Here is a 27,035-nt window from a genome sequence, read left to right as displayed (position 1 = left end):
TTAAGGAGCACTGGTGGTGGTGTACGTACTATTGAGCTACTAACCGTTCGCAAGGTCAGCAGTTCGCAAGGTCAGTCTCATTGGGAGAAAGATAAGGCTTTGAGAGCCTGCAGAGATTTAAAGTCTCAGGGGGAAAAAATTAAAATAAATAAAGTCTCAGTAACCCAAAGGGGCAGTTCTTCCCTGCCCTATAGGGTGACTATGAGTTGGAATCCACTGGATGGCGCTCAGTGTTTGGTGTGGGCTACATAATGAGTTGATCCCTGTAAGGTCATTGGTTCAATTCCACCCGCTGATCTGTGGAAGACGAGGCTGGCTGCGTTAGTAAAGATTTGTCAGAGCCCTCGTCATTGCAGTGGGTTTTGGGAAAATATAACTAACTCACAGCCATGAAGTGGATTCCAACCCACAGTGACCCTATAGAACAGAGCAGAACTACCTCTGTGGGTTTCTGAGACTGAGAATCTTTTTTTTAAAAAAAAAAGCTTTTAAATCAAACTTGCTGCCATCAAGTCGATGTCAACTCACAGCGACCCCTATGGGTTTCTGAGATGGTCACTAACTTGACGGGAGTAGAATGCACAGTCATTCTCCCTTGGAGCTGCTGATGGTGGTTTTGAACTGCCAACCACACGGATGGCAGCTCAATGCATAACCACTACACCACCACGGAGAATCATTATAGGAGCAGAAAGTCTTGTCTTTCTCCCTCAGAGAGGCTGGTGGTTTCAAACTGCTGACCTTGCAATTAGCAGCCCAACTTGTAAGCCACTATGTCACCAGGGCTCCTTAACATTGGCTGTAGGACATGCCATTATCTAAAGTAGCACTAAGAAAGAAAGAAAAATGCTGCCCTTTAAACTGACACACCATCCTCTGGAAAGAAGGAAAAAGAAGCCCCATTTCAGAGATATTAAATTAGGAAATCAGATACTTAAAATATCTTTTAAAGAAAAGTATGGGATGTTAAAACAGGGTGTAATCTTCGAAGTAGTCAAGGTAACCAAAGACAAGAGAAGGTTCAGCCCTCTTACGTTTTTGCAGATAGCTACTGAGGAGCAGTGAGGTGGAATGGATTTTCCAAAGCTGCATAGCTCGTCATTGAGAGAGTCAATTCTAGAATTCAGATTTCCTTACTTTCTCTTAGAATTTCTCGCCCTGTGCCCCCATGCTGCTGTGCCACGTCTCTCCTCTCTAACATTCATTTGAGATAGAGTGCATTACGGAGGCAGGAAAGGCAGACCTGACATGACAAGTATGTGGCAAATAGCAGATCTATAATAGTGCTTGGCTGCTAGATAAGATGGGGCTGGGTGGCAAGGTTTCTGGTTGGAGGAAGAGATGTGATGCAGTTTTGACTGTCATGAGTGACTTTCTCAAAATCTGATTCCTGTCCCTTGATTTTGAGCTCCGGAAGTCACAAACAGCCAGACTACGAACTCAGATTTTCAGGGCCCTGAGCTAGTAGTGGGCTACTAGGGCTAGAGAGATAACAGCCTCAAAATTGGCACCAAATGCCACCCATCCACTTTGCTCTCAGAGTTCTCCACATGCTCACATGCACATACAAAGGGGTACCCCCAAAACCAGAGTTTTTCCACCTAAAGCTATGTATTTCAATTTTTTACAAAGCTATGTATTCAAATTTTTTTTTAACAAAGCAACTGTATCACCTTCAAAGTACTCTTCATTACACTTAATACATTTGTCAAATCTGTGATCCCATCCTTGCAAACATTTTTCAAACTCATCTGTTTGGATGACTGACAGCACCTCCCTCGTTTCTTCACCTCGTCTACATCATCAAATCGCTGCCCTTTCATGTCCCTCTGCATTTGCAGAAACAAAAAGAAGTCCCAAGGGGTGAGATCAGGTGAGTCAGGCGTGTAGGGCAAGAGAGGCATGGTGTTTTTTGTCAAAAACTGGTGCCCTGAGATGGCCGTGTGTGTTAGGCGGGGTTTCCTAGAGAAACAAAAACCAGACATTTATGATTTTATATATATATATAAAACCTGTATATGTAGGTTTATACAGCAAGAAGGAATGTAACAGCTAACTAGTCCACACAGCAGGACAGAGGGTACAGTTCAACTCACTTCCGTGAACAGTTGATATACTGGAAGTCCTTCAACTCATGTGGGCTGCCTGTTCCAAGGTCAAGGAAGCAGACAGCAGAGTCCTCCCAAGAGCAACGCAGATAGAGCTTGTGGATCATCAGCAGTCAGTCGCTTGGGAGCTTAGCGAAGTAGACCCGGATGGGATATCGAACACAAGCAATACAAGGGAACAGGATCCACTAGCTTCAAGCTCAAGCGATGTATGCACCAGCAGCTTGATGAAGCAGATGTTGAAGGAGCTTCGAGCTCTAGCAACATGATCCGTGGATTGGCCTGGCCCACAGGTAGTGTAGCTCCCAGATTGAGGCAGAGAACTAGCTAGAGCAGCAGCATACATGCTCCAGCGTGCTCCGATTACCAGAGAGCAAGAGGGGGGGGGCATACAGAGCCATTTATCTCTTTGCCCTCTAGCCAAACTGTGACCTGATTAATACCACATGTTCTTATAGGCCAGGTTGGCACAATAAACCTATCACACTTCGTGAGCAGGTGCATTGTCGTGTTGGCAAAACCAGTCCCATCTTCCAAAAATCAGGCCTTTTTTGTTGCACACTTTTCGACAATCTTTACAGCACCTCTTAGTAGAAAGCTTGATAACAGTCTGACCTGGTGGAACGAACTCCAAATGCACTATGCTGTCCCATCCCGCGGGAACTTCAACGCGGACCCTGGAGGAGGGAGTGGGAATTGGGGGGACAAGAGACACGAGAAATGGAGACAAGACAGTATCCTGATCAAGTCTCATTTATTGAGTGGAAAGTTACAGCTTATATAGGCCAGCAATGAGAACAATAGTGGGGGAAGCAAGAAGCGGAGTTCATTCCGGGAATGCTGACCATAGAACAGAATCGTGCAGACAGATAGAGACTTCCTTATCTATGTCTGGCAAGCTAAGTATGTCAAACACAGCTGCAGTGCTGTAGGCTGGGGCGGAAGAATACCCAGAGCTCAGGCTAATGAATTCCAAGTCATGGCCGGGCCTCACGGCTCCGGACACTAAGCCCCTCACATCAAAAACAAATGAGCATCACTTGGAGAGATTTTTTTGGGCGAGGTGATGATGCGTCTTCCAATGGCTTGACGGATACTTGGATTCGGGATCATCAGAATAGCTCCATGTCTCCTCACCAGTAATGACCTTGGGGAAAGGGCTGGGTGGCTTCAGAGCTGTTCTTTCGAAGCGTAGCCTGTTTCCATTAGCTGCTCCTTTTCCCGGTCAGTCCGAACCCGAGGCACAAATTTGGCAGTGACCCTTCTCATTCCCAAATCTTCCGTGAAAATTCACCGAACCGAGCTCCAAGAGAGTCCAGATAACTTCCCCATCTCTTCACTGGTCCGTCGTCGTCATCATCGGTCTTCAAACACAAGGGCACGGATTTTGTAGACATTTTCTTCCATGACAGATGTCCAGAACGAAGTTTGTTATCAGTCAGTATTTCATCTTTTTTGAAATGAGAAAACCATTGCACGCTTGAGTTTTTCCTATAGTGCTGTCCTTGTAAGCTGTGTTCAACATCATAATTTCTGGCACTTTTCCCAAGCAGGAAACAAAATTTCACAGCCACATGCTGTTCTCTGAAATTGGCCATCACTGAAAACGAGATTCTAGTGAAACAGCTTTTACGGGAAAACTTACTTGACCAGAGAGAACGTTCCCAGGTGACACCACTGGGTGCACTAACAGTGCAAGTTGCTCAATGCTTGCTGGGTGGGAAAAATCCGCAATAGCTCCGCCCAGTGGAGCTTTTTTCCGTGTGTGTGTGTGTGTCCTTTCATAAAAATCCCTTTCATTAAGACCTTTTTCATTACATAGTCCTCTGGGAAAATCTTTGTTGGCTTGCCTGCCTGGCTCTAACTTCATCTCTCCCACACACCCTGGGCATCCAGTACTCCCAATGCATGGAATAACTTTCACTTCTCCCATGGACCCAGGCTGTCTTCAACTCTGCCCCTTTACCAAGGCCGACTCTGCTTCTCCTTGTTGCATGTGGCCCTCCTCCTTCATCTGTGCCCCGGCAAGCAAACATGTTGTGCCATTAGACAATGACCTGGGGTAGCTGGGCATCTCTGCGTCTCCTGTGTTTCGGTGTGAACCCGAAGGAGCTACAGAGGGGGCATGTGGCCAGGGTGCTGTGGAATGAGCACTGGGTTTGAATCAGTGAGTTTGTGCTCATTCGAAAGCTACCCCCTTTAACTAGGCAAGTCACTGTCGCTTCTGAATCTGTGTCCTTATTGCTAAAATGGGGTGAGACTTGCATCAGACACTTGTCAATTTAAAGAAATTGTGCCAGTGATGAGAAAATCATGAGCTTCCTTGGTTGCTTGCTTTATTTAAAATGACAGAAGGCGGCACGTGGTAGAGTAGTACAGTGCTGAAGAGCATAAACAAGCTAGAGTGTTGTGGCTGTTGGCGGTTGAGGAAGTCAGCGTGGGAGTGCTGTGCTGTTTCCCAGGCGATCCTCATTCCAGGATCACATCACCAGGACTGCCCCCCCCCCCCACAGAGCCATTGGTAGGTCAGCAGTCTAGTGCTTCACCAGGGCTCCTTGGAATTAGGCTGCCATGGCTCTCTCTTTTTTAATCTGTTAAAAAGGAGGGGGCTTGTTAAACGTTGTACCCATCTCTTAGAGTTGATACTGTAAACTCTGATTCACTGTAAATGCTCTTTAAGTGTCACTATTACATAAGAAGAGTTAATGCATTTGAATCGGGACATTGGCAAAGAATGGACCATGGATTGCCAGAGGAATGAACAATTGTATGTTGGAAGAAGTATAACCAAACTGCTTCTTAGGAGAAAGGATGAACTTGGACATGCTATCAGTCTCTGGAGAAGGACATCCTGCTTGCTAAAGTAGAGTCAGTAAAGGGGAAGCCCTCCACGAACGGGACTGGCACAGCGGTTGCGTAGTGGGCTCAAGCACAGCAGCAGCTGTGGGGTGGCACCGCATCGGGCAGTTTGCTCCTCCTGTTCCTAGGCCACTATGATTTGGAACCACCGTGACGGCACCTAATGACAGCGGCAACAGTTATTGTTACAGCATAAGAAAGAAGGATCCTCTGCTTCTGCTTGTACCTTGCTCACGGCTTATTGGTCTAAAATTGCACAAATACCCCCTCTGTTTGGAGTTCAGAGGGCCATGCATTTAGACATGTGTTTGTTAAGCCAATCAAGCAATCCCAAGAGTGCTCCGTGGGTATCCGGTGCTATGTTGTCTCTGAGTGTGCGGTTCCTGAAGGACTCTTGGGATCTGTTCTTCAGGCTCACATAAGCCCCTCACCAAGAAATTGATGGAAAACAGCAGATCCTTAGAATTTAGAACTGGATACAACCTGATGCCTTCCTTTCTGATTCCTGGCTCCTGTGTTTTCAAGTGAGGGTGCCTGATTCCCAGGGGAGGGAACCCCCAGCTAAAGACACGCAGGTAGCTTTTGACAGAGCCTTTGAGCAGAAACCCAAAGCAGCTTTCAGTCGGGAAGTCAACTGAGCCAACTAGCAGAGGGCCAGTGGTTAAGGGCTGCAGTCAATGTTTTGTCATAGCTGTGAGACCCGGCAAGTGACTTTGCCCCCTGGGCTTTTGTCTTCCTGCATCTGGATCATTAGGGACTAGCTGGAAAGTTAGGAGCTTCTTGGTGATGCAGACAGTTAATGTGCTTAGCTGTTAACCTAAAGGCTGGAGGCTGTAGTCCACCCAGAGGCACCTCATACGAAAGACCTGGTCATCTTCAGAAACACACTTAGATTCTATTCTGACACATAGCACCACCACGAGCCAGGATTGATTTGACAGTAATTGTGGGGTTTTAAGTAGGCCTTGGAGCTCCACAAGAGCAGAGCCTTTCTGTGGCCCGTGGTATCCGTCGTTCCGCTTTCTATACGTGCCTTTCTCTTGGAGGCTAGGTCCCCAGTTCGAGAACAGTGCGAGGCTGTCTGGATTTGCGCCCGCTGGAAGAGAACGTTCCCCTCTCTTGGTTGGTTCTTTGAGCTCCACTCTCTCCAGATCTAAGCCCGGCTCTCCTTTACCTCTGACATTTCATTCTAAACAAAACCAACACCTGTTTTCCTTCTTCCTTTGTTCGCACACTATTTGCTGTTTACGTCTTTTGTTTAGCTCTCCTAAGTGTTTTGTTATTTGTCTTTTAGGGACAGATTATAATCTTCCTCAGTTTTATACTTCCACAACCTATAGCTTTCAGAATTTTGTGCTCCTGGCAGATGATAGATGTGCGGTTTTATTTTTTGACCAACAGTTTAATATCTTGGTCTGTCAGATATTTGACTTGATGTAGTGAAAGGAAGGAGGGGGAGAGAGGATCAAGATTGATCGCCATTGAGGTGTGCAAACTTAACTTTTCTTTAGAAACCTTTGTTGTTGTTGGGTGCTGTGAAGTCAGCATGCTACACTGCCCGGTCCCCGCTCTCCTCACAGCTGTTCTTACACTGAGCCCATGGACGCAGCCATGTCACCTTTACACTCCTTAAAACCTTATGTGGTGGCGAGAATGGGCCGTGCTCACTGTGAAATCAGTCATTAAACTTAGCACAGTGATATAAACTAGGACTCATTACATGAACTCATTAACTGCATAGAAATGATCATTAGGTTTTGATTAATTTGGAAACTTATTATTTGTATTAGGCCGGGTTGACTAGAGAAACAAATTCAGTGACACTCATATATATGTAAGAGAGAGAGCTTTACAAGAAGTAATTATATATCAGGCAAATATCCCAGCCCGTAAGTCCAATACTAGTCCATAAATCCCTCTTTAGACTCACGCAGCCACATGCAATGATGCAGAATGCAGGAAAATCACAGGCTGGTGGGTGCAAAATCTCATGGATCCCATGGCGGTAGCTGCATCACTGGCCTTGGACGGATCTCAGCATGGTTTCTCAACAGGAAGGTGAAGGCCGAGAGAAGCTGAGATTCCCAGGATCCTCCTTATGAGAAAGTTACGAAAAGGTCACTCCATAAGGAGGTACCATCCGACCACAACCTGATAGGCTACACTCCACCGCTGCACTTTTGTATCTTCGAGTTGACACGATACATAGGCTACACTGTACCCCTACACTTATATTTTCAAGTTGACACAAAATTATGTAGGAACTACTACCACATTACCCATGGTCATTATGGAAACCTGTTGTCATTGAGTCAATTCTGACCCATGGTGACCCCACCTATGTCACAGTAGAATTGTGCTCCTTAGGGTTTTCAACAGCTAATTTCCAAAACTTGATCCCCAGGCCTTTCTTCTGAGGCCATTATGATACCCTACTGTGTGTGCTTAAAAAAACCCAAGATGGTTGGTTGAGTCTCCCAAGTGAGTTTGCTTTTTACGTTTACCCTTCCTCCACCTTGTTGATGTCGATGGGCAAAGGGTGCCTTTGCTGGTGGTAAAATACACCGTGTGAGGGAATGTTCCTATTCCTAATTAGCAAGGTCCGAGACCTGTATCAACTATCGCAGAGGTTAAGTTTGATTCTCAAGGTTGGGTTTTGAGTGTGGTAGGGCTTCTCCTTCACCTGAGACTTGAGACTTGGAAGGTTGGGGCTGGAGAGGACGTTTGGTTTTTTTTAGCTTTGTTCTATAGTTGCTAGAAAGGTTCCTGAATTAATGCTGTTGGAAGGATGAAGCAAATGAACCACCGCCATCGTCCTCTGGCACACCACTGATGGTGCTGCGAGTCAAGGCTTCACTGTCGGGCACACTTTGTGAGCGTCCACAGATCAGTGCTTTGTTTTTGTTTGTTTTTTCTGTAATGGGCACCATGTAAGCTCCTTTCTAAGCACTTTCTAAACGTAAGTTCCTGTAGTCCATGAGGAAGTGCAGCCCTGACCCCATTTTGCACACAGGGACAAGGAGGCACAGGGGAGCAGCCACTCCTCTGGTGAGTGGCAGAGCAAAGAAGCCCCCACCTTCTGGGTCCAGAGGGCATGCTCCCAGGCCAGGTATTCTGCATCCACTCTGTAGTTTTCATTCACTTGTCAACAAATACTTCTTTTTATCTGCAAGTGTAGAGAAATAATTATTTTGCACACTGAAATATTTTACAAATACCTCCTCTCAAAGGTGCTATTTTATTTTCTAAGACTGGAGTCAGAAGAAAAGAAATAATGTCTTTTGTTAAGGGCCACCTAAGACCATTCTCTTTGATCAATTCTATATGCTCAGATTTATTTTTGAAAAACAAACCAAAAGCACTGTAGAGGCCAGGATATTATGCAAATTGCCACTGCAGCAAACGCTTCTGAAGAACTGCCTTCAGAAGGAAGTTGCAGCCAACACTGTGCTAAGTGCCCTGCTGGATGGACTGCGGGCTTCCTGCTGAGAAATACTGCAAGCAGTTGATAAAGCCCGCTGGTGCCATTCTGGCTCAGCTCCGGTGGGAGGGGCACTGGGGCAGCACTTCCCCAAGATAACTGAGATTTGCAGGCCAGTCAGTCATACTAGGGGGGTCCCTTTCCCAAGAGCTGACCACTTCTTTTAGCTCCATTGTGCCTCCTTGATTAAGCTGTCTCTGTGAAGGCATTTTCAACGTTTATCAGCTCATTGAGATGTTGATGTTAGATCAGATACACTGTTCAGCGGGGTTTTTTTATATTAAATTACTATTAAGCAAGCAGAAAACATTTAATGGCACTGAAATAAAGTCAATCTACTGATAAGAAGTGTTCGTATTAAGTGTAGTATAACAGCTTTATATCACTATGGTAAAAATGTATGTTTAAACTTTTAGCATGCTGTTGTGTATATATCATGAGTTACATTTGTTGAGTGTTTACTGCCCTGGTGGTGTAGTGGTTATGTGTTGGGCTATCAGCAATTCACAATCACCAAGTGCTCCAGTAGAAAAACAAGGTTTCCTACTTGCATACAGAGTGACAGTCTTGGAAACCCACAGGGGCAGTTCTACCCAATCCTACAGGACCACTGTGCATCAGATTCGACTTGATGGCAGTGAGTGAGAGACTCAAAGTTTATTTTTATTACGTCAGTTAATCTTTACATTCGTGCTTCAGCTATCACCAGACCCATTTTGGAGGATGATCAACTTGAGGCTCAGAGATGTCAGGTGCCCCTTGGTAGGACACAAGGAAACACTGCCTGGGCTCGCTCCATTGTTGCAGCCACTGTGCCCATCAGTCTGTCTGGTGGATCTGACCTGCTTGACCAAGCGCCCGTGATGCCCTTCTCCAGGACCAGTTCCTCTTGATAACACGTCCAAAGTCTGTGAGAGAACATCCTGCCATCCTTGCTTCTAAGGAGTATTCTGGCTGTACTTCCCGCACGGCGCGGAGAGGTTAACTGATTTGTTCCAGGTCACTTTGCTAGTAAGGATGGAGCTGAAATTAGAACCTGTGCCGTTCTGATGCTCAGAGCCCTCCTGTCCACTGCCTTCACCCCTGAGAGCAGTGGTTCTCACCTGCCTCGTGCTGAGACCCTCATGTTGTGGTGACCCCCCCAACCATAAAGCTACTTCATAAATGTCATTTTGCTACTGTCATGAATCAGGCAACTCTGTGAAAAGGCCATTTGACCCTCAAAGGGGTCGCGATTGTGAACTGCTGCCTTAGAAGAAGCCTGTTCTTTTATAAATGAATAACAGTGTATGTACACACTGTTGAGAATGAAAAAAAAAGATGTTATTAATGAGAGTAGAAAAATTTTTATAAAGACACCCCCATCTGCCATTCTTCCCTGCAACCCCCGTCCCCGCCCCCCCACTCCCCCCATGGAATACAGATAAAAACTCTGAGCTTCCATTGCTGGGCTAGGTGTGATTATGAGCTAATGTTTTTATACTTTATGCATACATTTCAAAAATATTTTCCAGGTTCTCATATTTCCTCCAGGATTTGCCACATGTTAGCAATAAAGAAGATGGCTAATTGTGTTTCTTTATTCTCTTTTTGTTTAGGATGTGATAGGCCAGGTTCTGCCTGAAGCCACAACCACAGCATTTGAATGTAAGTCTGGCTTGTGTACTTGCTTTCTTGACAATTTCTCTCTGCAGTAATTTTTTAAAGGGTTTATGGGTTGCATTACTTTAGAAACTGACAAAAACAGATTATTTATGATCATCATATGGTACATTTAAATATTTATAAATTAATGCAAGTTTAATGATGGTACTGAACCGAGTAATATTTTCTTATTTAATCATATCTTGGGTGGGCATATTTCTAGAATATAGCTTTAATTACCAACATGACCTTTATCTGCTCTTGCTCCTCACGATAATAATGTGGCTGGCTCACAAATGAAACATGTAAACTACCTGTGGGCCAATGATTATCGATGGGGAGATTTCAATCCATCGCTGCTTTAAAACATTACAACAAAATGGAGCATTTAAGGGAACATTGCAGGGGCTACGTCTGTTGGAGTGGGCACAGCAGGCCTGCTGAACAGGGCTGGCCGCACGGCGGTTCTGGAGTTCTCTTCCTGTCCCCAGCCACTTGGGGATAGGCTCGTAGTACACTAGAAAATGGGTTTTATCATGTAGCAGGTCACTGCAGGGCAGCCGAGGGTCTGCAGAATGCTATGAGCAGAGTTTAGTTAGCAACACAGGCTCAGGTGCTGTGAGAAGGGTAAGGGAGGGTTTGGAGCCATAGTTGTCATCTTGTGTGTGTGTGCGCTGTCGGATAAGCATTGGGCTGTTAACCACGAGGATGTCAGTTCAAACCCGCCAGCTTCTTCCTGGGAGAAAGATGAGTCTGTCTCCTTATATGAAGATTTACACCTTTGGAAACCCTTTGTAGGGCCCCTATGAGTCAGAATCTATTTGAATGCAGTGGGTATTCGACTGTAGGTGAAAGTTTACATAGAAAATTAGTTTTCCAATCAATAGTTTGTGAAGAAATTGTTCTGTGACATTGGTTGCAATTCCTGTAAAATGTCAGTACTCTCCCTAGGCCCTCCCAGGGTCCCCCATTTCTGTTCCTCTGTGTCCTTCATCCTGATTTTTCATCTTTGGCTTTGGGAAAATCTTGCCCTTTTTGGACTCTAAGGAGTCTAAAAAGCAACTTCTTCCCCAGTGTTCTTGTTTGTTGTGTATTCCTTTCTGTTGTTTGCTGAAAGCTGGCTTCCGGAATGTCTTCATTTTCAAGTTAGAAGGTCAGTTCAGGGCACTAGTCTCAGGGGTCCCTCTAGCCTTTCAAACCAGTAAGTCTGATCTTTATTATTATGATGATTAGAATTTAAAAATTTTTTGTATTTGCCCATTCTGAGACTTTTTGTTTTGATCTGGGTCAGAGTGGTCGGTAGTGAACTGGGCACCACCTGAGACTTCTGGTCTCGGGTTACAGGAATCTGTGGTTTGATGGACTAATTACTCTGTCGAGTCTTCATCTATAGTTGTGCTACTCTGCTTTCTAGATGGCTGCTCACAAACTTCTCAGACCCCAGAGGCTACTCAACAGACCAGGTTGTCGAGCATTATAATTATGAACTGTATTTTTCCAGTAGCCTTCAAGGCAGTGGTTCAGTCCTGCTGGTGAAGCCGTTTTGCTGACTGTGCTCCTGTGCTTTATTATATATATGAGTATGATGGGGTACCCCCCACACCAGAATTTTTTTCGAAGTTATATATATATATATATATATATATATATATATATATATATTTTTTTTTTTTACAAAACCAACCCTATCACCTTCAAAGTACTCTCCATTATACTTAATACATTTGTAAAATTTGCAATTCCATTCTTGGAAACATTTTTTAAACTCATCTGTTTGGATGGTTGACAGCACCTCCCTCACTTTTTTCATCACCTCTTCTATGTCCTCAAATTGCTGTCTTTTCATGTCCCTCTTCATTCGAGAAAACAAAAAGAAGTCACAAGGAGCTAGATCAGGTTAGTCAGGTGCATGGGACAAGAGAGGCGTGCTGCTTTTTGCCCCAACCTGGTGCACTGAGATGGTGTGTGAGCAGGTGCATTGTCATGGTGGGAAAACCAGTCCCCCATCGGTCACAAATCAGGCTTTTTTTTGTTGTACACTGCTATGCAATCTTTTCAGAATCTCTAAATAGAAAGCTTGATAAACAGTCTGACCTGGTGGAACAAACTCCAAATGGCACTACAAGTTGACATTTTCATCCATTAGGGAAGTTGATGCATATCCAGAATGAGGTTTGTCAACTGACATTTCCCCTTTTTTGAAACAAGAAAACCACCTGTACACTTGAGTGTTTCCCATAGAGCTGTTCTTGTAACCTGTGTTCAACATCGCAACAGTTTCTGTGGCATTTCTCCTGAGCAGGAAACAAAATTTCACAGCCACATGCTATTCTCTTAAATCAGCCTTCACAAAGAACGAGGTTCCAGCAAAACTACTTTTATGAAAAAATTCACTGTGACCAGAGAGAACCTTCCTAGGCAGTGCCACTGGGTGTCAGAGCAGGTTGCTTGGTGCTCGCCTAGCGCATATATTTATAAGTTGAGTAGTAAGGTAGCAGATGGACATTGGGCTTCCTCTCACGTACTCCCTCAATACAAGAACACTTTGCTCGACTAAATGGACATTCCATGATACCTACCTTCCTGACATGGTCGCTGAAGACAAATGGGTGCATAAGCAAATGTGCTGAAGAAAGTTGATGGTGCCCGGCTATCTCTTTTGATAGCGTCTGGGGTCTTAAAAGACTTGGAGGTAAACAAGCGTCTATCTAGCTGAGAAGCAACAAAGCCCACATGGAAGAATCACACCAGCCTGTGTGATCACGAGGTGTTGAAGGGATCAGGCAGCAGACACCAAAAAACAAAAATCATCATTGTGTGCTCACCTTCCCTATACAAACACTGAAGACAAATGTGTGCATAATTAAGGGTGGTGAAGAAGGCTGATGGTGCCCGGCTATCAAAAGATAAAGCTTTTGGGGGTCTTAAAGGCTTTGTTAGCCCAGAAGCAACAAAGCCCTCACAGAAGAAGCACACCAGCCTGTGTGATCACGAGGTGTTGAAGGGACCTGGTATCAGGTATCATCAAAAAATCATATCATTGTGAATGAGAAGGAGTGTGGAGTGGGGACCCAAGGCCCATCTGTAGGCAACTGGACATCCCTTTGCAGAGGGGTAGCGGGGAGGAGATTAGCGACTAGGGTGCAGTGTAGCATCGACGAAATATAAAACTTTCCTCTAGTTCTTAAATGCTTCCCCCCACCCCCCACTATCATGATCCCAATTCTACCTTACAAACCTTGTTAGACCAGAGGATGTACAGTGGTGCAGATAGGAACTGGAAATACAGAGAATTCAGGACAGATGAGCCCCTCAGGACCAGTGGTGAGAGTGATAATACCGGGAGGGAAGATGGGGTAGAAAGGAGGAACTGATTACAAGGATCTACATATAACCTCCTCCCTGGGGGATGGACAACAGTAAAGTGGGTGAAGGGAGATGATGGGCAGTGTGAGATATGATAAAATAATAATAATTTATAAACTATCAAGGGTTTATGAGGTAGCGGGGAGGGAGAAAATAATGAAAAATGAGGTGATTCCAAGACCCCGAGTAGAAATCAAATATTTTGAGAATGATGAAGGTAACAAATGTGCTTTACAGAACTGACGTATGTATGGATTGTGATGAGTTGTGTGAGCTCCCAATAAAATGATTAAAAGGAAAGAAAAAAGCTCTGCCCAACGGAGCTTTTCCCCGTTTTTTTTTGGGGGGGGGGGTGTTGGGGGAGTAACCCTTCATATGTGTAGCATTTACCATACTTTGCATGTATGCCGGTGTACTCCTCGATGGACTCCCTCACCTACTTGGAACACACACACACGCACGCACGCTTGTGTTATTCCTGGTGTCGCGTTTGTCACAGTTGTCATCACGCATGAGTGCTTCTCAGAGACCTCCTTTGTGTTGGGCCCTCCTGTAGTGGATTACTGTCTTGTTTTGAGGATGGAGGCTACTTCTCAGTGTAGAAAAATTTGTAGTTTCACCCCTTGAGAGTATCTTTTTTGTTTCTGTTTATCAAGAAAATACCGAACAGCAGCTATATCTAGTATGCATACCGTCTATGGAGAATGATTTGGTAGTGCTTGGCAGACTGCGGGATACATTGGATGCAGCGCACCCAGTGTTAGGGAGCATTCCAAGAGAAATACCCACCTATGTGCTGAGTGCCTTGCATGCAAAATTCAGTGAGGGTTTATTTTTTTAAAAAAATTAGGGGAGACTAAATCTAAATGCTTAGTGGAGGCCTGTCTAGGCATCGGCTAGAAAAATGCGTTCATGTGTCCTGCACTGACAAGGAAAGCTACCCATGACAGGTTGTTGAGTAGCCAAATGTAAGTGATAAGATCTCATTTGGTAAAATGTAATCTTAACACTTTCCCTCCTGTAACTCTGTGTAAGGATTGAGAGGCAAGGATCCGAGTGCTTTCCAGGAGTTTCGAAGTTTCCTCTGGACAGTGGACTTTAAAGATCGGGGGAAGGAGGCCAGCAGTTGGCTGAGGGAGCACACTGTAAATTCCTCTATTGTTTGAATATTGCCCAGGAATCAGTACTGATTTTCAAAAGCTGTACGCATTGGATTCCTAAAGTAACTAGTGTGACTCACAGTGGAATTTCTGTGCCATTGACAAGAGTACAGACATTGGAAATCCCACTGTGTTAGTGCTGTGCTCTACCCAGACCCCTGGCAGCAACTCCTTGGGGCGCCGGGGAGTTGGTGGACCATCGACAAGCGAACATTTGGAGTACTTGCTATTGTCAGACACAGTGCTGAGAGCATTCCGTGGGTTATCTCATTTAATTTAAACTTCACAAGTCCCTTGAAGACCTTTAGAGGACTCTTGTTATGTGATTGTATCTACAGTTGAGGAAGGGACCTATCATCTAAGCAATTTGCTCGAAGTCTCACAGCTACTAAGTGGTACGGTGGGATAAACCCCAGAGCATGTCTTCTCAGCACTGCACTGGCTTTGTTAGAAGTGCCAGAATCTTGAACTCGTATCTCTTGTTTTTTAATCATGAGATGGGGGGAAGGCAACTTTGTACTTTTTACTTCTTGCTGTCTAGGTCCCCCAACGTAACTAGGGTGTGAATGGCTTAATGTATTTCTGCCCGCTCCACTAGCTTCCAAAGCCAGGATACTGTGACTGCTATCGTGTCGATTCCAACTCATCACTACCCCATATATAGAGTAGAACGCTCCCTGTGGGCTTTAGAAAACCTTCTCTTTCTCCAGAGGAGCAGTTAGTAATTTTGAACCGCTGACCTTGTGGTTAGCAGCCCAACCAGTAACCCACTATGCCACCATGACCCAGAACAATCATACGGATTTCCTTGCTGTCATTTCTTGATGGCCTGCTCTGTGCTGGGAGAGTACTATGTCTTATCTAGATGGGCTAATCTTGACGATAACTCTGACGAGCAGGGAAATTGCAGCCTTGAGGAAACTGAAGCTCAGAGACGTGAGATGATTGCTGAAGGTGACCATCTGGACAGAGACCGAGCCCAGATTCAAAGCAGGTCTCTTGAACTGTAAAGTTTGCATTCTGTCAGACAAGAGTGCTGAAAGCCCGTGAAAAGTGTGAAGTCGAGAAAAAGGTTTAATCCTCTAAATTTCCCTCCATGTTCCCAGCAAGGATTGCAGCTCAGTGCCCATATGCATGGAATCTACCTGTAAGGAGTAGTTGGCAGGCTAATTTAATGGGTGATATTTCAATGGTTTATTATTAGTAAAGCAAATGTGAATCAAACAATATTTATGATACTATATTTAATACTAAAGAATAAAACAGATACCAGTGAATTTCTCATACGAAAGAGATGACCTTATATTTAATGATGTGAATCAAGCAGCAAAAGAAAGGACAGCCATTAGATTTACTTGTTTTATTTATTAATGGTTTATCATATTTAATTTGAACTGGGAGCGAATACATATGGCATAGCATTCCATAGTTCCGTCCCATGAAGCAGTATTGTGCAGTCGCTCCCACAGTCAGTGTCCGAACATTCTTTTCCTTCCTGGGCTCCTTGACATTGGTTCCTTTTACCCCCCCCCCCCCGCCCCGCTACATGTGCAGGTAAATGTAGAGGAAGAGAGAGTTGTATAAATGGAGATGAAGGGAAAGGCCTATCTTACAGAATCTCCAGCTCTGAGAAATGCCATCCCTTCAAAGTCACTTTTCACTGCCTCAGGCAGGCTTGGTCTCTCTGTGCACCTGGTCCAAGCCTTTGCTAGAGGAGGGACGCATGGTGTGTTGCCTTCTGCTTGGCTGTGTGTGTTTCCGTCCCTCATTATAATCTAAGTTACTTAGTTCACTCTGTTTTATTTGAGCATTGCTATTTTCTTAGTACTTAGCTTAGTGCCAACTAAGCTCACTTATGCTCACTTCATAAAGTTAAGTGTTATACGGAATACTCAATATTAAAGTGAGACTTATAAATTACATATAATTTAAAACCAAATGACTGTTGTTTGGGTTATGTGTGCTATTTTGCCCAGGCACTGGATATAATTGGTTGGTGGTGGACAGACAGTTCAAACCTTAAATTCCCAGAGTTAACAGGGCCCCATGCCTGGAGGGAGCAGAGGATCTGTTCTTCTGAGTCCCGTCTCTGGAAGAGTGGGTCTGAGGGAGTTAGGATATACTAGCTAGATGATAGGACTGTGGTAAAATTCTCTTTGTGGGTTAATGACTGTAAGCCTCCTATTTTTTTAACCCATTTTTATTTCTAGTGCACAAATGCAAGTACTTTTTAATATCTAGTATTTAATTTTCTGAAATTTCAATTATGTGCATGCACGTAATCTTATAAAAACACAAGCAATAGAGAAATCAAAATTTTAAAAACTCCATTTCTATAAATTTTCAGTCTCTTCCATATCCTTCCAGATTTTTTTTCTGTACCTGACATATGAGGGGGTACCCTCCCCCAAACGATTCTCCTTTGGTTTTTTGATGTTAGTGTCATAGTGTATTTGGAGTTTGTTCCACCAGGTCAGACTGTTAGTCAAAGTTTCTATTTAGAGGTTCTGAAAATATAGCGTAACAGCGTGTGACAAACAAGGCCTGATTTGTGGCAGACAGGTTTTTGCCACCACAGCAATGCACCTGCTCATGCAGCCATGTCTGCACCAATTTTTGGCAAAACACAGCATACCTCTCTTGCCCCATGCACCTTACTCACCTGACCTTGCTACTTGCGACTTCTTTTTGTTTCCATGAGTGAAGAGGGACATGAAAGGACAACGATTTGACTTAGAAGAGGTGAGGAAAGAAACGAGGGAGGTGCTGTCAGCCATCCAAACAGATGAGTTTGAAAAATGTTTCCAAGAATGAAATTGCGGGGGGGGTGGGGTGGGGAGCGGAGCAGGCTCATAAAAAAAAATCAAAACGAATGAAATTGCAGATTTAACAAATGTTTTAAATGTAATGGAGAGTATTTTGAAGGAGATAAGGTTCTTTTTAAAAACATTTAAACACATCACTTTGAAAAAAACAACTTTCTCCTGCCACTATTGAACAGGATACATTGAACTTTTCTCTCATCTGTGTGCTTAGACAAACTTCATTTTCTTGGTTGACTGTGTTATGTTTAATTTTATGACAAATGGCATAATTTACTTAACCTGTTGATGGCCATCAGTGTTTCTCAAAAGACAGATAAAACCTCAGGGTGCAGTGTGGTTATGTTAATGAGGGAAGAACTCATACAAGAAGGATGATAATGGGCCAACAAAATGATAAATATAATCAGTGTCACTGAATTGAACGTGTGGAGACTGTGGTGCATATTTTGCTGTGTTTTCTCGGCAGCAAAGACAGCAACAACAAGAATGATTTGAGAGGAACTACTTATGTTAGGATGTTGTTGTCTGTGTTGTTTGGTGCTGTTGGGTCGATTCCAACGCCTAGTGGCCCTTTAGGACAGGTAGGCTCCGTGTAGGTTTCCAGGGCTAATCTTTACAGGAGTTGATCATTTGGTATTTTTCCCAGACCAGAGTCCCTGGTGGGTTTGAGTTGCTGGTTTTTCAGTTAACAACCAAGTGCTTAACTATTATGTCACCTGGGATCTTTTTATTTCAGGATAAATGCCAGATCAAGTGGCCTTAGAGTAGCTCCATCTGAAATAGAGTAAAAACGTTATAGTCAGTTGTGGGGGTGGTGTAGGGAAGGTTCATGTCTGTGAAAGTCCGTTTCCATGATTTTATCCAGTGAGTCATGCCCGTCAGTGTTTAGGCCTGTGCCTAGTTGCAACTTCTACTTGGTAGGGCTGGCGTATGTGCCCAAGGATTTGTGGGAGTGATAGTCCATAGTTGCAAGGCGATTGCAGCAAAAGTGAGTGGAGGTTCCTATGCATCCCCTCACCTCAACTAGCCTACGGAATAACAAATGAAAACAAGCACCAATCGATTACTGAACACCAAATGTCCGCTGAGATCTTAGAAAGTTGGAGTGAATTCAGAAGGGGCCTGGGGCTGCGGCAGGAGGAGGAAGGAGAACACAGAAGCGTGGAGATCCTTCCCACGAATATCAGGAGTACTTTCTCAGACATGTTGGGGTGAGGCTGGGTAACACCCGGAATGGTGAACAGAAAAGGAGTTAATCACCTGAGGAAACTGGCCTGATTTCCTGCCCCCTTATTTTCTTCTTTATTGTGGGTTGAGGGGAGGTCTGATTCAGGTGGGGTGAATTAACCGTGGGAGTTCATAGGACACGTCATTAGAAGGGTGGGGGGAGACCAGGGTCCTGGGAGAGAGTGCTGCTGCACTGCACTTAGGTCAGAGATGGACAAGCACGAAGAGTGGGAGGAGCATCGAGGGCAGCAGAAGGAGATGGTGTGACACAGAGGGAAATAGCCCACAAGTGAGACACTGGACTTGGCTGTGCAAGAACGTCTGTGATGGAAAGACATGGAGAGTCCCTATCTTGGCTACGGAAAAGTCAAGTCTCACCAGTTATGTCAGCATCTATGACCCACTAAACTCCCTCCATTGGTGTGCATGTGTATTGAATTCACAACTCCTGAATACTCGCTGGAAAAGCCTAAGAGTAATAGTACCCTCTAGTGGTTCTCAGTAGAAGATGCCACGCCTGCTGCTGCTGGGTTGCTTCTGTGTCCTAGTGCTGCTCTGGGCCTGAGTAGCGCTGCTCCGTGGGGTGCCACGGACTGTGGAGGCAGGCTACCACATCTGTCTCATAGAGCAGCGGGTGGGTGTGGGCCACACCCTTTTGGTTGGCAGCTGGGTGCTATACCATCAGGGCATCTAATCAGAAAATTTCCCAGAACCCTGTGAACACCTTGTTTTCAGAAGGCTATGGGTGACAGTGGAAGCCCAAAATCCATTTGCAGGGTCCACACATGGATGAAGCCTCAGAGTAATCCTTTCTGACTATACTTAAGAGATCTGAATTGCCTTGCTATCTGACAGAGCATCATAAAGTTGATTTTGGCACATATAATTAGGTCAAAATGCAATACCTTATCATTTGATCTCCCTTTTGACCTATTTAGAAGTTGTTTCAGTTAAAAACAAAACAAAAACAGAATACAAAATTCAAAGTAAAAAAGGAAAGATAACAAAATGATGGCCCAAGTTCAACAAAAAATAGTAAAACACAAAATCAAAAGAGAAGAAGGACCAGTCAGAACCAAAATATGAAGAAGAAATTTCTTGTATGGAGGCCAGAATAATGCAAAAAATTGATGTTTCAGGCTATCATGCTAAATATGTTTAAAGCAAACAAACTAGTGGAACTTTAGCAAATGGAGAAATAAAATGAGGGACTTAACCTGGAAATGGAAAACATAGAAACAAAGCAAAAAACCATACTGGGACTGAAGAAGAAAACAGATAGTTGAATTAGTAAAAGCAATAGAAACAACAATGGAGTCAAACAGACAAAAAATGGAATACATGAACTAGATGTCAAAATAAGTGAACTTGTAAAGTTTCAGGGGAAACAAGAGAAAAGAACAATGAAAAGTGAACACACCCAGAAGCAAATAAGAAATTCAATGATAAAATCTAACATGAAAATTACTAGACTCCCAGAAAACCATGGCAACAGTAAAGGCATAGAAACAATTGTCCAAGAGATAATCAAGAGAATTGATCAGATCGGAAGAGAACCAAGCCTGCAAGTACAGGACGTTACGTGAATCCCAGTGAGAAGAGAGACATGCATTCTGTCCAGTTTTGTAACTCTTCCTCTCCCCCGCCCCCTTCCATTTCCTGTCTCCTCCTCTCCTCTCCACAACCTAATAAAATTATAGAAAATGAAAGGCAAGTAGAGTAATTTGGAAGCAATGAGGGAAAAATACAATATAATATATTAAGGGACTTTCAAAAGAATTAGTGTAGATTTCTTCCCAGAAGCTCTAGAGCCCAGAAGATAATGGAGCAACGTATATAAAATACTGAAAGCAAACAATTGCCAGCCAAGAGTTCTTTACCCCGCAAAGTTGTCGTTCAAAAATGAAGGGTAAATCAAGATCTTCCCAAATAAAGAGATGCTCTGGGAATTTGTCACCACCATACTAGCTCTACGACTATTACCCAAGGGAGTACTCTAAATGGAAATGCAAGAACATTAAATAAATACTTGTATGATGCACAAGGAAAAAATAAACATAAAATAAGAGACATCTAAAAATACAACAACAGGGGCAGTCACAAAGATCAAGTACATGGTGTTTTCAGAGAATATTCTCAATAATTAAAACCCACAAATAGTACAACATCATGGTTGTGAAAAATACAAAGAAACATGAGGAGCAGATTTATTTTTATTATGTTAACTGTTGTTTGTATGTTAAACATTGTCGCAGTTGTAAGTTGTGTAGTTGAAATATGAACTAGACATTTAAGAAATCACCAAGAAGAAACTTCCGAAGAAAGCAGCGGTGTGAATACACAAACATACATACACCAAAAATAGAGCTTAGAACAAAAAGAAAAGAAGACACCATGTGTGAGATAGACACTCAGATTTCCAGTAGTAATCTTAAATGTGAATCGTCTAAGTGCCCATGCAAAGAGCAGAGAGTGGCAGAATGGATGTTTAAAAAAAATTAAAAACAAAATACATATCATACATACGTTTACTGTCTGTACATCTTAAAATACAAGGACCTAAACTGACTGAAAGTCAGAGGATGGAGAAAAATATTCCATGCAACAAGTAAAAAAAGAACACAATGGTCATATAAAAATAGCAGACAAAAATGTCTTTAAAATATTATAATAAATAAACACATTGCATAATAATAACGGTTAATCCAGCAAGAAGACATACACACCTTATACTGACAACGATAGCCAATTAACAAAAGCAACAAAATAAAACCAAAAGTAACAAATGCTAGGGGGCTGCAGAGAGATTAGACCCTTGTATACTACGGGTAGGATTGTAAATATATAAATTACTGTGGAAAGCAATAAGGGACTAACTCCCATGGGAATAGAAATCCCACGTGACCCAGCAGTCTTTCTGCTGGGTGAATGTATTAAAGAAGCAAGAGTCATAACACAAACAAGCACACACACACACACACACACATATTCATTGAAGCACTGCTCACACAACAAGAATATAGAAGCAACCTAAATGCACATCCATAGAAGAATGAATAAAGAAACTGGTAGATACACACAATGGAATACTACACATTACTAAAAAAGTGATGAAATCACGTAGCACCTCATGACATGCATGGACCAGGAGAACATTATGCTGAGTGAAGTTAGCCAGTCACAAAAGGACAAATATTATATGAGGTCACTGGTATAAACAAACAACAATAAAATAAAGACTTTTATATCCAAGGGAACAGACATTGGAGTTTGCCAAACAGGAGGGCAAGGTATAGTGGGTAAACCAATGGGCTAGATGTTTGACTGGTATTGAGTTGAGTGAAGTGGAAGATAGTGATCACAGGAGGAAGGAGGGAAATCAAGGAGTGGGGGAGGGGTACGTTGATGACGAAGGGTGGGAGGGTGGGTTGATTTTTAGTTTAGATTGTGAATACAAAATTGTATAATAAAACCAAAAACAAAGGGAAACATGATAAACGTGTGTGCTAAAAGTAGTGAATCCAAAGCAATGCACGATAAACAAACATGAATCAAAGACTATTCTAAAAGGGGAAATACATGATTCCCCAATTGTAGTAAGGAATTTCAACATATCATTTTCAACTATAGCAGAGTATCTTCAAAGAAGATCACTAAGGATATTGAGAACTACAGTAAAATTACAAGCCAGTTGTGCCTTACAACATATCTACAAACCTCCAGTATTAGAACAATGCATGTTCTTCTCCATGGAGATGGATCACTTTCCGATCAGATCCTATGTTAGGACACAAAACAAGTCTCAACAAATTTTAAGAGTGAAATTATATAGAGCATCCTCTGAAACCATAATGATATGACGTTAGAAATAAATAACAGGAAAAAGTAAATACATGGAAATAAAATGATATATGATTTAAAAACCATTGGATACTGTTGATTGCAGAATAAATTGAAAATGAAATTTAAAAAATTCTAGAATCAAATGAAAATGAAAGCATAATACATCAAAACTTTTGAGACCCAGCAGAAGCAGTACTCAGAGGAAAATTGTGGTAATATGTTCCTATATTAAAGAATAAGGCAGATATAAAAATATTAACTTAAACCAACACCTTGATAAATAGACAAGAAAGACCAAAAGAAGTCAAAATCTAACAGAAAAGGAGATAATAAAGATCATGGCAGAAATAAATCAAATTGAAAAACCAGAAAAACAAAATCAACAAATCCCAACGTTCTGTACAGAAATGGAAGACCCCTAATAAGCAACATCAACTAGAAAAGCAGAAACCCCCAAATAACTAAAGTACTGTTGAAAAAGAATAAAGCAAGAGGCCTAACACTCCCTGATAATAAAACACATTATGGATACGTAAATCAGTAATATAGATTTAATAGAATTGAGAACTCAGAATCCAACCCAGCCATTATAGACATCTCATTTTTAACAGGAGGCCAAAATTCATCCTCTGGGGCATAAGCAGTGGTTTTTAATGAATGATCCTGGCTAAATGGGATATCTACCTGCAGAAAAGTGAAATAGGCTCACACTGTACTAAAAAACTAACCTAAAATGGATCAAAGACTAAATATTAAACCTAAAACCATAAAATTCCTGGAAGACAGCATAGGGGAACAACATAGAGAGACCTGATCTTTTGTAAAATTAGGATAGCAAACACTACAACATGAATGAACAAAAGACAATAAAGTAGATCAATGAGATCTCATAATAATTTAAAACTTATGCTCCTCAAAATATTTTATTAAAAATTAGTAAATAGACAACGTATAGATGGGGGAAAGGTCTCCCTATAAAAGTTTATAGAAAAGGACTTCCAAAAAAGAAAGAAAGAAAGAAAGAAAAGGACTGCCTACAGAAAGTTGTAGGAAATCGGTGGTGAGAAGGGTGTAAGAGACCGGGTAGGGCATGACCAAGGGCAATGTAACCAAGAGGAATTGCTGAAACCCAAACGAAGGAAGGCCGAGCATGATGGCGGTACAAGAAGAAAGTCAAAGGAAATAGAGGAAAGAACCAGGAGGCGAAGGACACTTATAGAGGTCTAAATACAGGCATGCACATATGTAAATATATATATGAGGATGGGAAAATAGATCTATGTGCATATATTTATAGGTTTAGAATTAAGGTCTCAGATGGACATTGGGCCTCCATTCATGTACTTTCTCAATACAAGAACACTTTGTTCTGGCATTCCATGATGCTCACCTTCCTGACACAATTGCTGGAGACAAAGCAGGTGTATAAACAAATGTGGTGAAGAAAGCTGATGGTGCCCGGCTATCAAAAGATATAGCCTCTGGGGTCTTAAAGGCTTGAAGGTGAACAAGTGGCCATCTAGCTCAGAAGCAACAAAGCCCATATAGAACCACACCAGCCTGTGTGATCATGAAGTGTCAAAGGGATCAGGTTTCAGGCATCAAAGAAAAAAAAAGTCATATCATTGATAATGAAGGGCAGTGTGGAGTGGGGCCCAAAGCCCATTTGTTGACAGCTGGGCATCCCCGTACAGAAGGATCGCAGGAAGGAGATGAGCCAGTTCGGGTACAGTGTAGCAACGATGAAACATACAACTTTCCTCTACTTCCTAAATGCTTCCTCCCCCTACCCCACTATCATGATCCCAATTCTACCTTACAAATCTGGCTAGACCACAGGATGTACACTGGTACAGATAGGAATTGGAAACACAGGGCATCTAGGACAGATGATCCCTTCAGGACCAGTGGTGAAAGTGGCAGTACCAGGAGGGTGGGGTGGAAAGGGGGAACCAATTACAAGGATCTACATATAATCTCCTCCTTGGGGGATGGACAACAGGAAAGTGGGTGAAGGGACACGTCGGAAAAAAATATGACAAAATAATAATAATTTATAAATTATCAAGGGTTGATGAGGGAGGGGGGAGCAGGGAGGAAGGGGGAACAAGGAGCCGATACCAAGGGCTCAAGTAGAAAGCAAATGTTTTGAGAATGATGATGGCAACAAATGTACAAATGTGCTTGACACAGTGGATGTATGTATGGATTGTGATAAGAGCTGTACGAGTCCCTAATAAAATGATTTAAAAAAAAAAAAAAGCAACTGGAAACACAGGGAATCCAGGACAGATGAACCCTTCAGACCTAGTGATGAGAGTGGGGATACGGGGAGGTAGAGGAGGTAGAGGGAGGATGGGGTAGAAAAGGGGGAACCGATTACAAGGATCTACATGTGACCTCCTTCCAGGGGCCGGACAGTAGAAAAGTGGGCAAAAGGAGACGTCGGGCAGTGTAAGACAGGACAAAATAACAATAATTTATAAATTTTCAAGGGTTCATGAAGGAGGGGGGAACGGGGAGGGAGGGGGAAAATGAGCTGATACCAAGGACTCAAGTAGAAAGAAAATGTTTTGAGAATGATGATGGCAACAAATGTACAAATGTGCTTGACACAATGGATATAAGTGTAGATTGTGATAAGAGTTGTATGAGCCCCAATAAAATGGTTACAAAAAAGTTGTAGGAAACTGTAACAACTCAACAGCAAGAAAAATGCCTCAGTTATACAATGGGCAAGGGACAGGGCCAACCTTCTCTAAAGAGGACAGTCAAGCAACCAACAAACATGAAAAAATGTTTGTGGTCTTGGCCATTAGAGAGATGCAAATCAAAACTATATTGAAAGAACATAATGCTCTGGCTAAAATGACACAGATTAACATTCCTGCCAAAAACAAAATAAAAACCATTACCAAGATATTAGGTCCTCTCCTCCCTCTCTCCGTTTCTCTGCCACCCCGAGTGTGGTGGGGCTCCGACTTCACCATGTCGTCTCATAAGACTTCCAGGATCAAGAGATTCCTGTCCAAGAAACAGAAGCAGAATCGGCCCATTCCCCAATGGATTCGAATGAAAACCGGTAATAAAATCAGGTACAACTCCAAGAAAAGACTTTGGAGAAGAACCAAGCTGGGGCTGTAAGGAGCCCCCTGAAGGGTGGCACGCATGGCCGCATTTTCCCAGGCTCAAATTTTGTCCCCATCTGATGACTTGAACTTCTATTGGCAAATAATCTGGTTTATTCCTTGGTTTTTTGCTTCCTAATCAAGTTTAACAATAAATGATGTAAGGCTGTTGGTGTGAAAAAAAAAGATATTAGCAAAGACATGGGAGATATTGTCAAGTGAAATCAAAGATCAAGATGCTGCTCTTTTTTTTTTTAATGCGAGGGGAATTGTGCAATTGGAGTTCATTCCACCAGGTCAGACTGTTAATAAAGCTTTCTATTTAGAGGTTCTGAAAAGATCGCAGTAACAGTACGTGACCAAAAAGGCCTGCTCATGTAGCTATCTCACTGTGCCAGCTTTTGGCAAAAAACAGCATGCCTTTTTTGCCCCATGCACCTTACTCACTTGACTTCACTCTGTGTGACTTCTTTTTGTTTCCACGAATGAAGAGGGACATGAAAGGACAACATTTGATGATGTAGGAGAGGTGAAGAAAAAAATAGGAGGGAGGTGCTGTCAGCCATCCAAACAGATGAGTTTGAAAAATGTTTCCAAGAAAGGAATCACAGATTTGGCGAATATATGAGGTGTAATGGAGAGTACTTTGAAGGTGATAAGCTTGTTTGAAAAAATATTCCTGTTTTGGGTGGAGGTACCCTCTTGTATATATACATTAGAGATCTGAAAATAATGACAAACAGATGTAAGGACCTATGTTCATTGTTGCTTTATACATAGTGGCAAATAAATGGAAACAACTGAACTGCCCACCAGTGGATGAACGGGTTAACAAATTGTGGTACATACATAGAATGGAATAATATGCAACCATAAATAATGATGATGAGTGTATGAAACATAATATGGATGGAGGAAGACAATGCTAAATAGAGTAAGTCACACATATAAAGACAAATAGCTCTCATTTATAAAAAAAAAAAAAGAATAACTATGGAGACAAGTTTTTAATGATAGTTACCAGGAGAGAAGAAGGAATGGGGAAAGTGCACTTCATGCCATAGTTATTTTGGTGGTAGGAAATGGGAGTGAAGTGCCAAATTAAAATCGAACAAGCCATTGAGTCAATTCTGACTCATAGCAACAGAGTAGAACTGCCTCTAGGACAGAGTAGAACTGCCCCCATGAGTTGCTGAGACTGTTCACTAGAGTAGAAAGTCTCCTCCCTTGGACTGGCTTTGAACTGCTTACCTTGTTCTTAGCAGCCCAGTGTGTAATCCACGATTCTACCAGGACTCCTTTGTAGTAAGCAGAGCACAAACCAAGTGAAGAGAATGCATATTTGGAGGAAGACGCAAACCAAATTCATTGAGACGGAGTCTGTTTCAATTTAT

The 27,035-nt window shown here is 42.7% G+C and overlaps 1 protein-coding gene across 2 annotated transcripts in view; it reads left to right on the top strand.

Moving 5' to 3' along the window:
* The window catches only part of MAP2K5 (mitogen-activated protein kinase kinase 5), a 288,293-nt gene that overhangs the window by 1,084 nt on the left and 260,174 nt on the right, over positions 1–27,035 (top strand). For both annotated transcript variants that reach the window (XM_075535636.1, XM_075535635.1), the window contains exon 2: positions 10,047–10,095. In XM_075535636.1, coding sequence (XP_075391751.1) covers positions 10,047–10,095 — 49 coding nt within the window. The remainder of the gene's footprint in view (positions 1–10,046; positions 10,096–27,035) is intronic.

Source organism: Tenrec ecaudatus, chromosome 17, assembly GCF_050624435.1.
Source record: "Tenrec ecaudatus isolate mTenEca1 chromosome 17, mTenEca1.hap1, whole genome shotgun sequence".
Lineage (NCBI taxonomy): Eukaryota > Metazoa > Chordata > Mammalia > Afrosoricida > Tenrecidae > Tenrec > Tenrec ecaudatus.
This window is presented reverse-complemented; position numbering and strand designations above follow the sequence as displayed.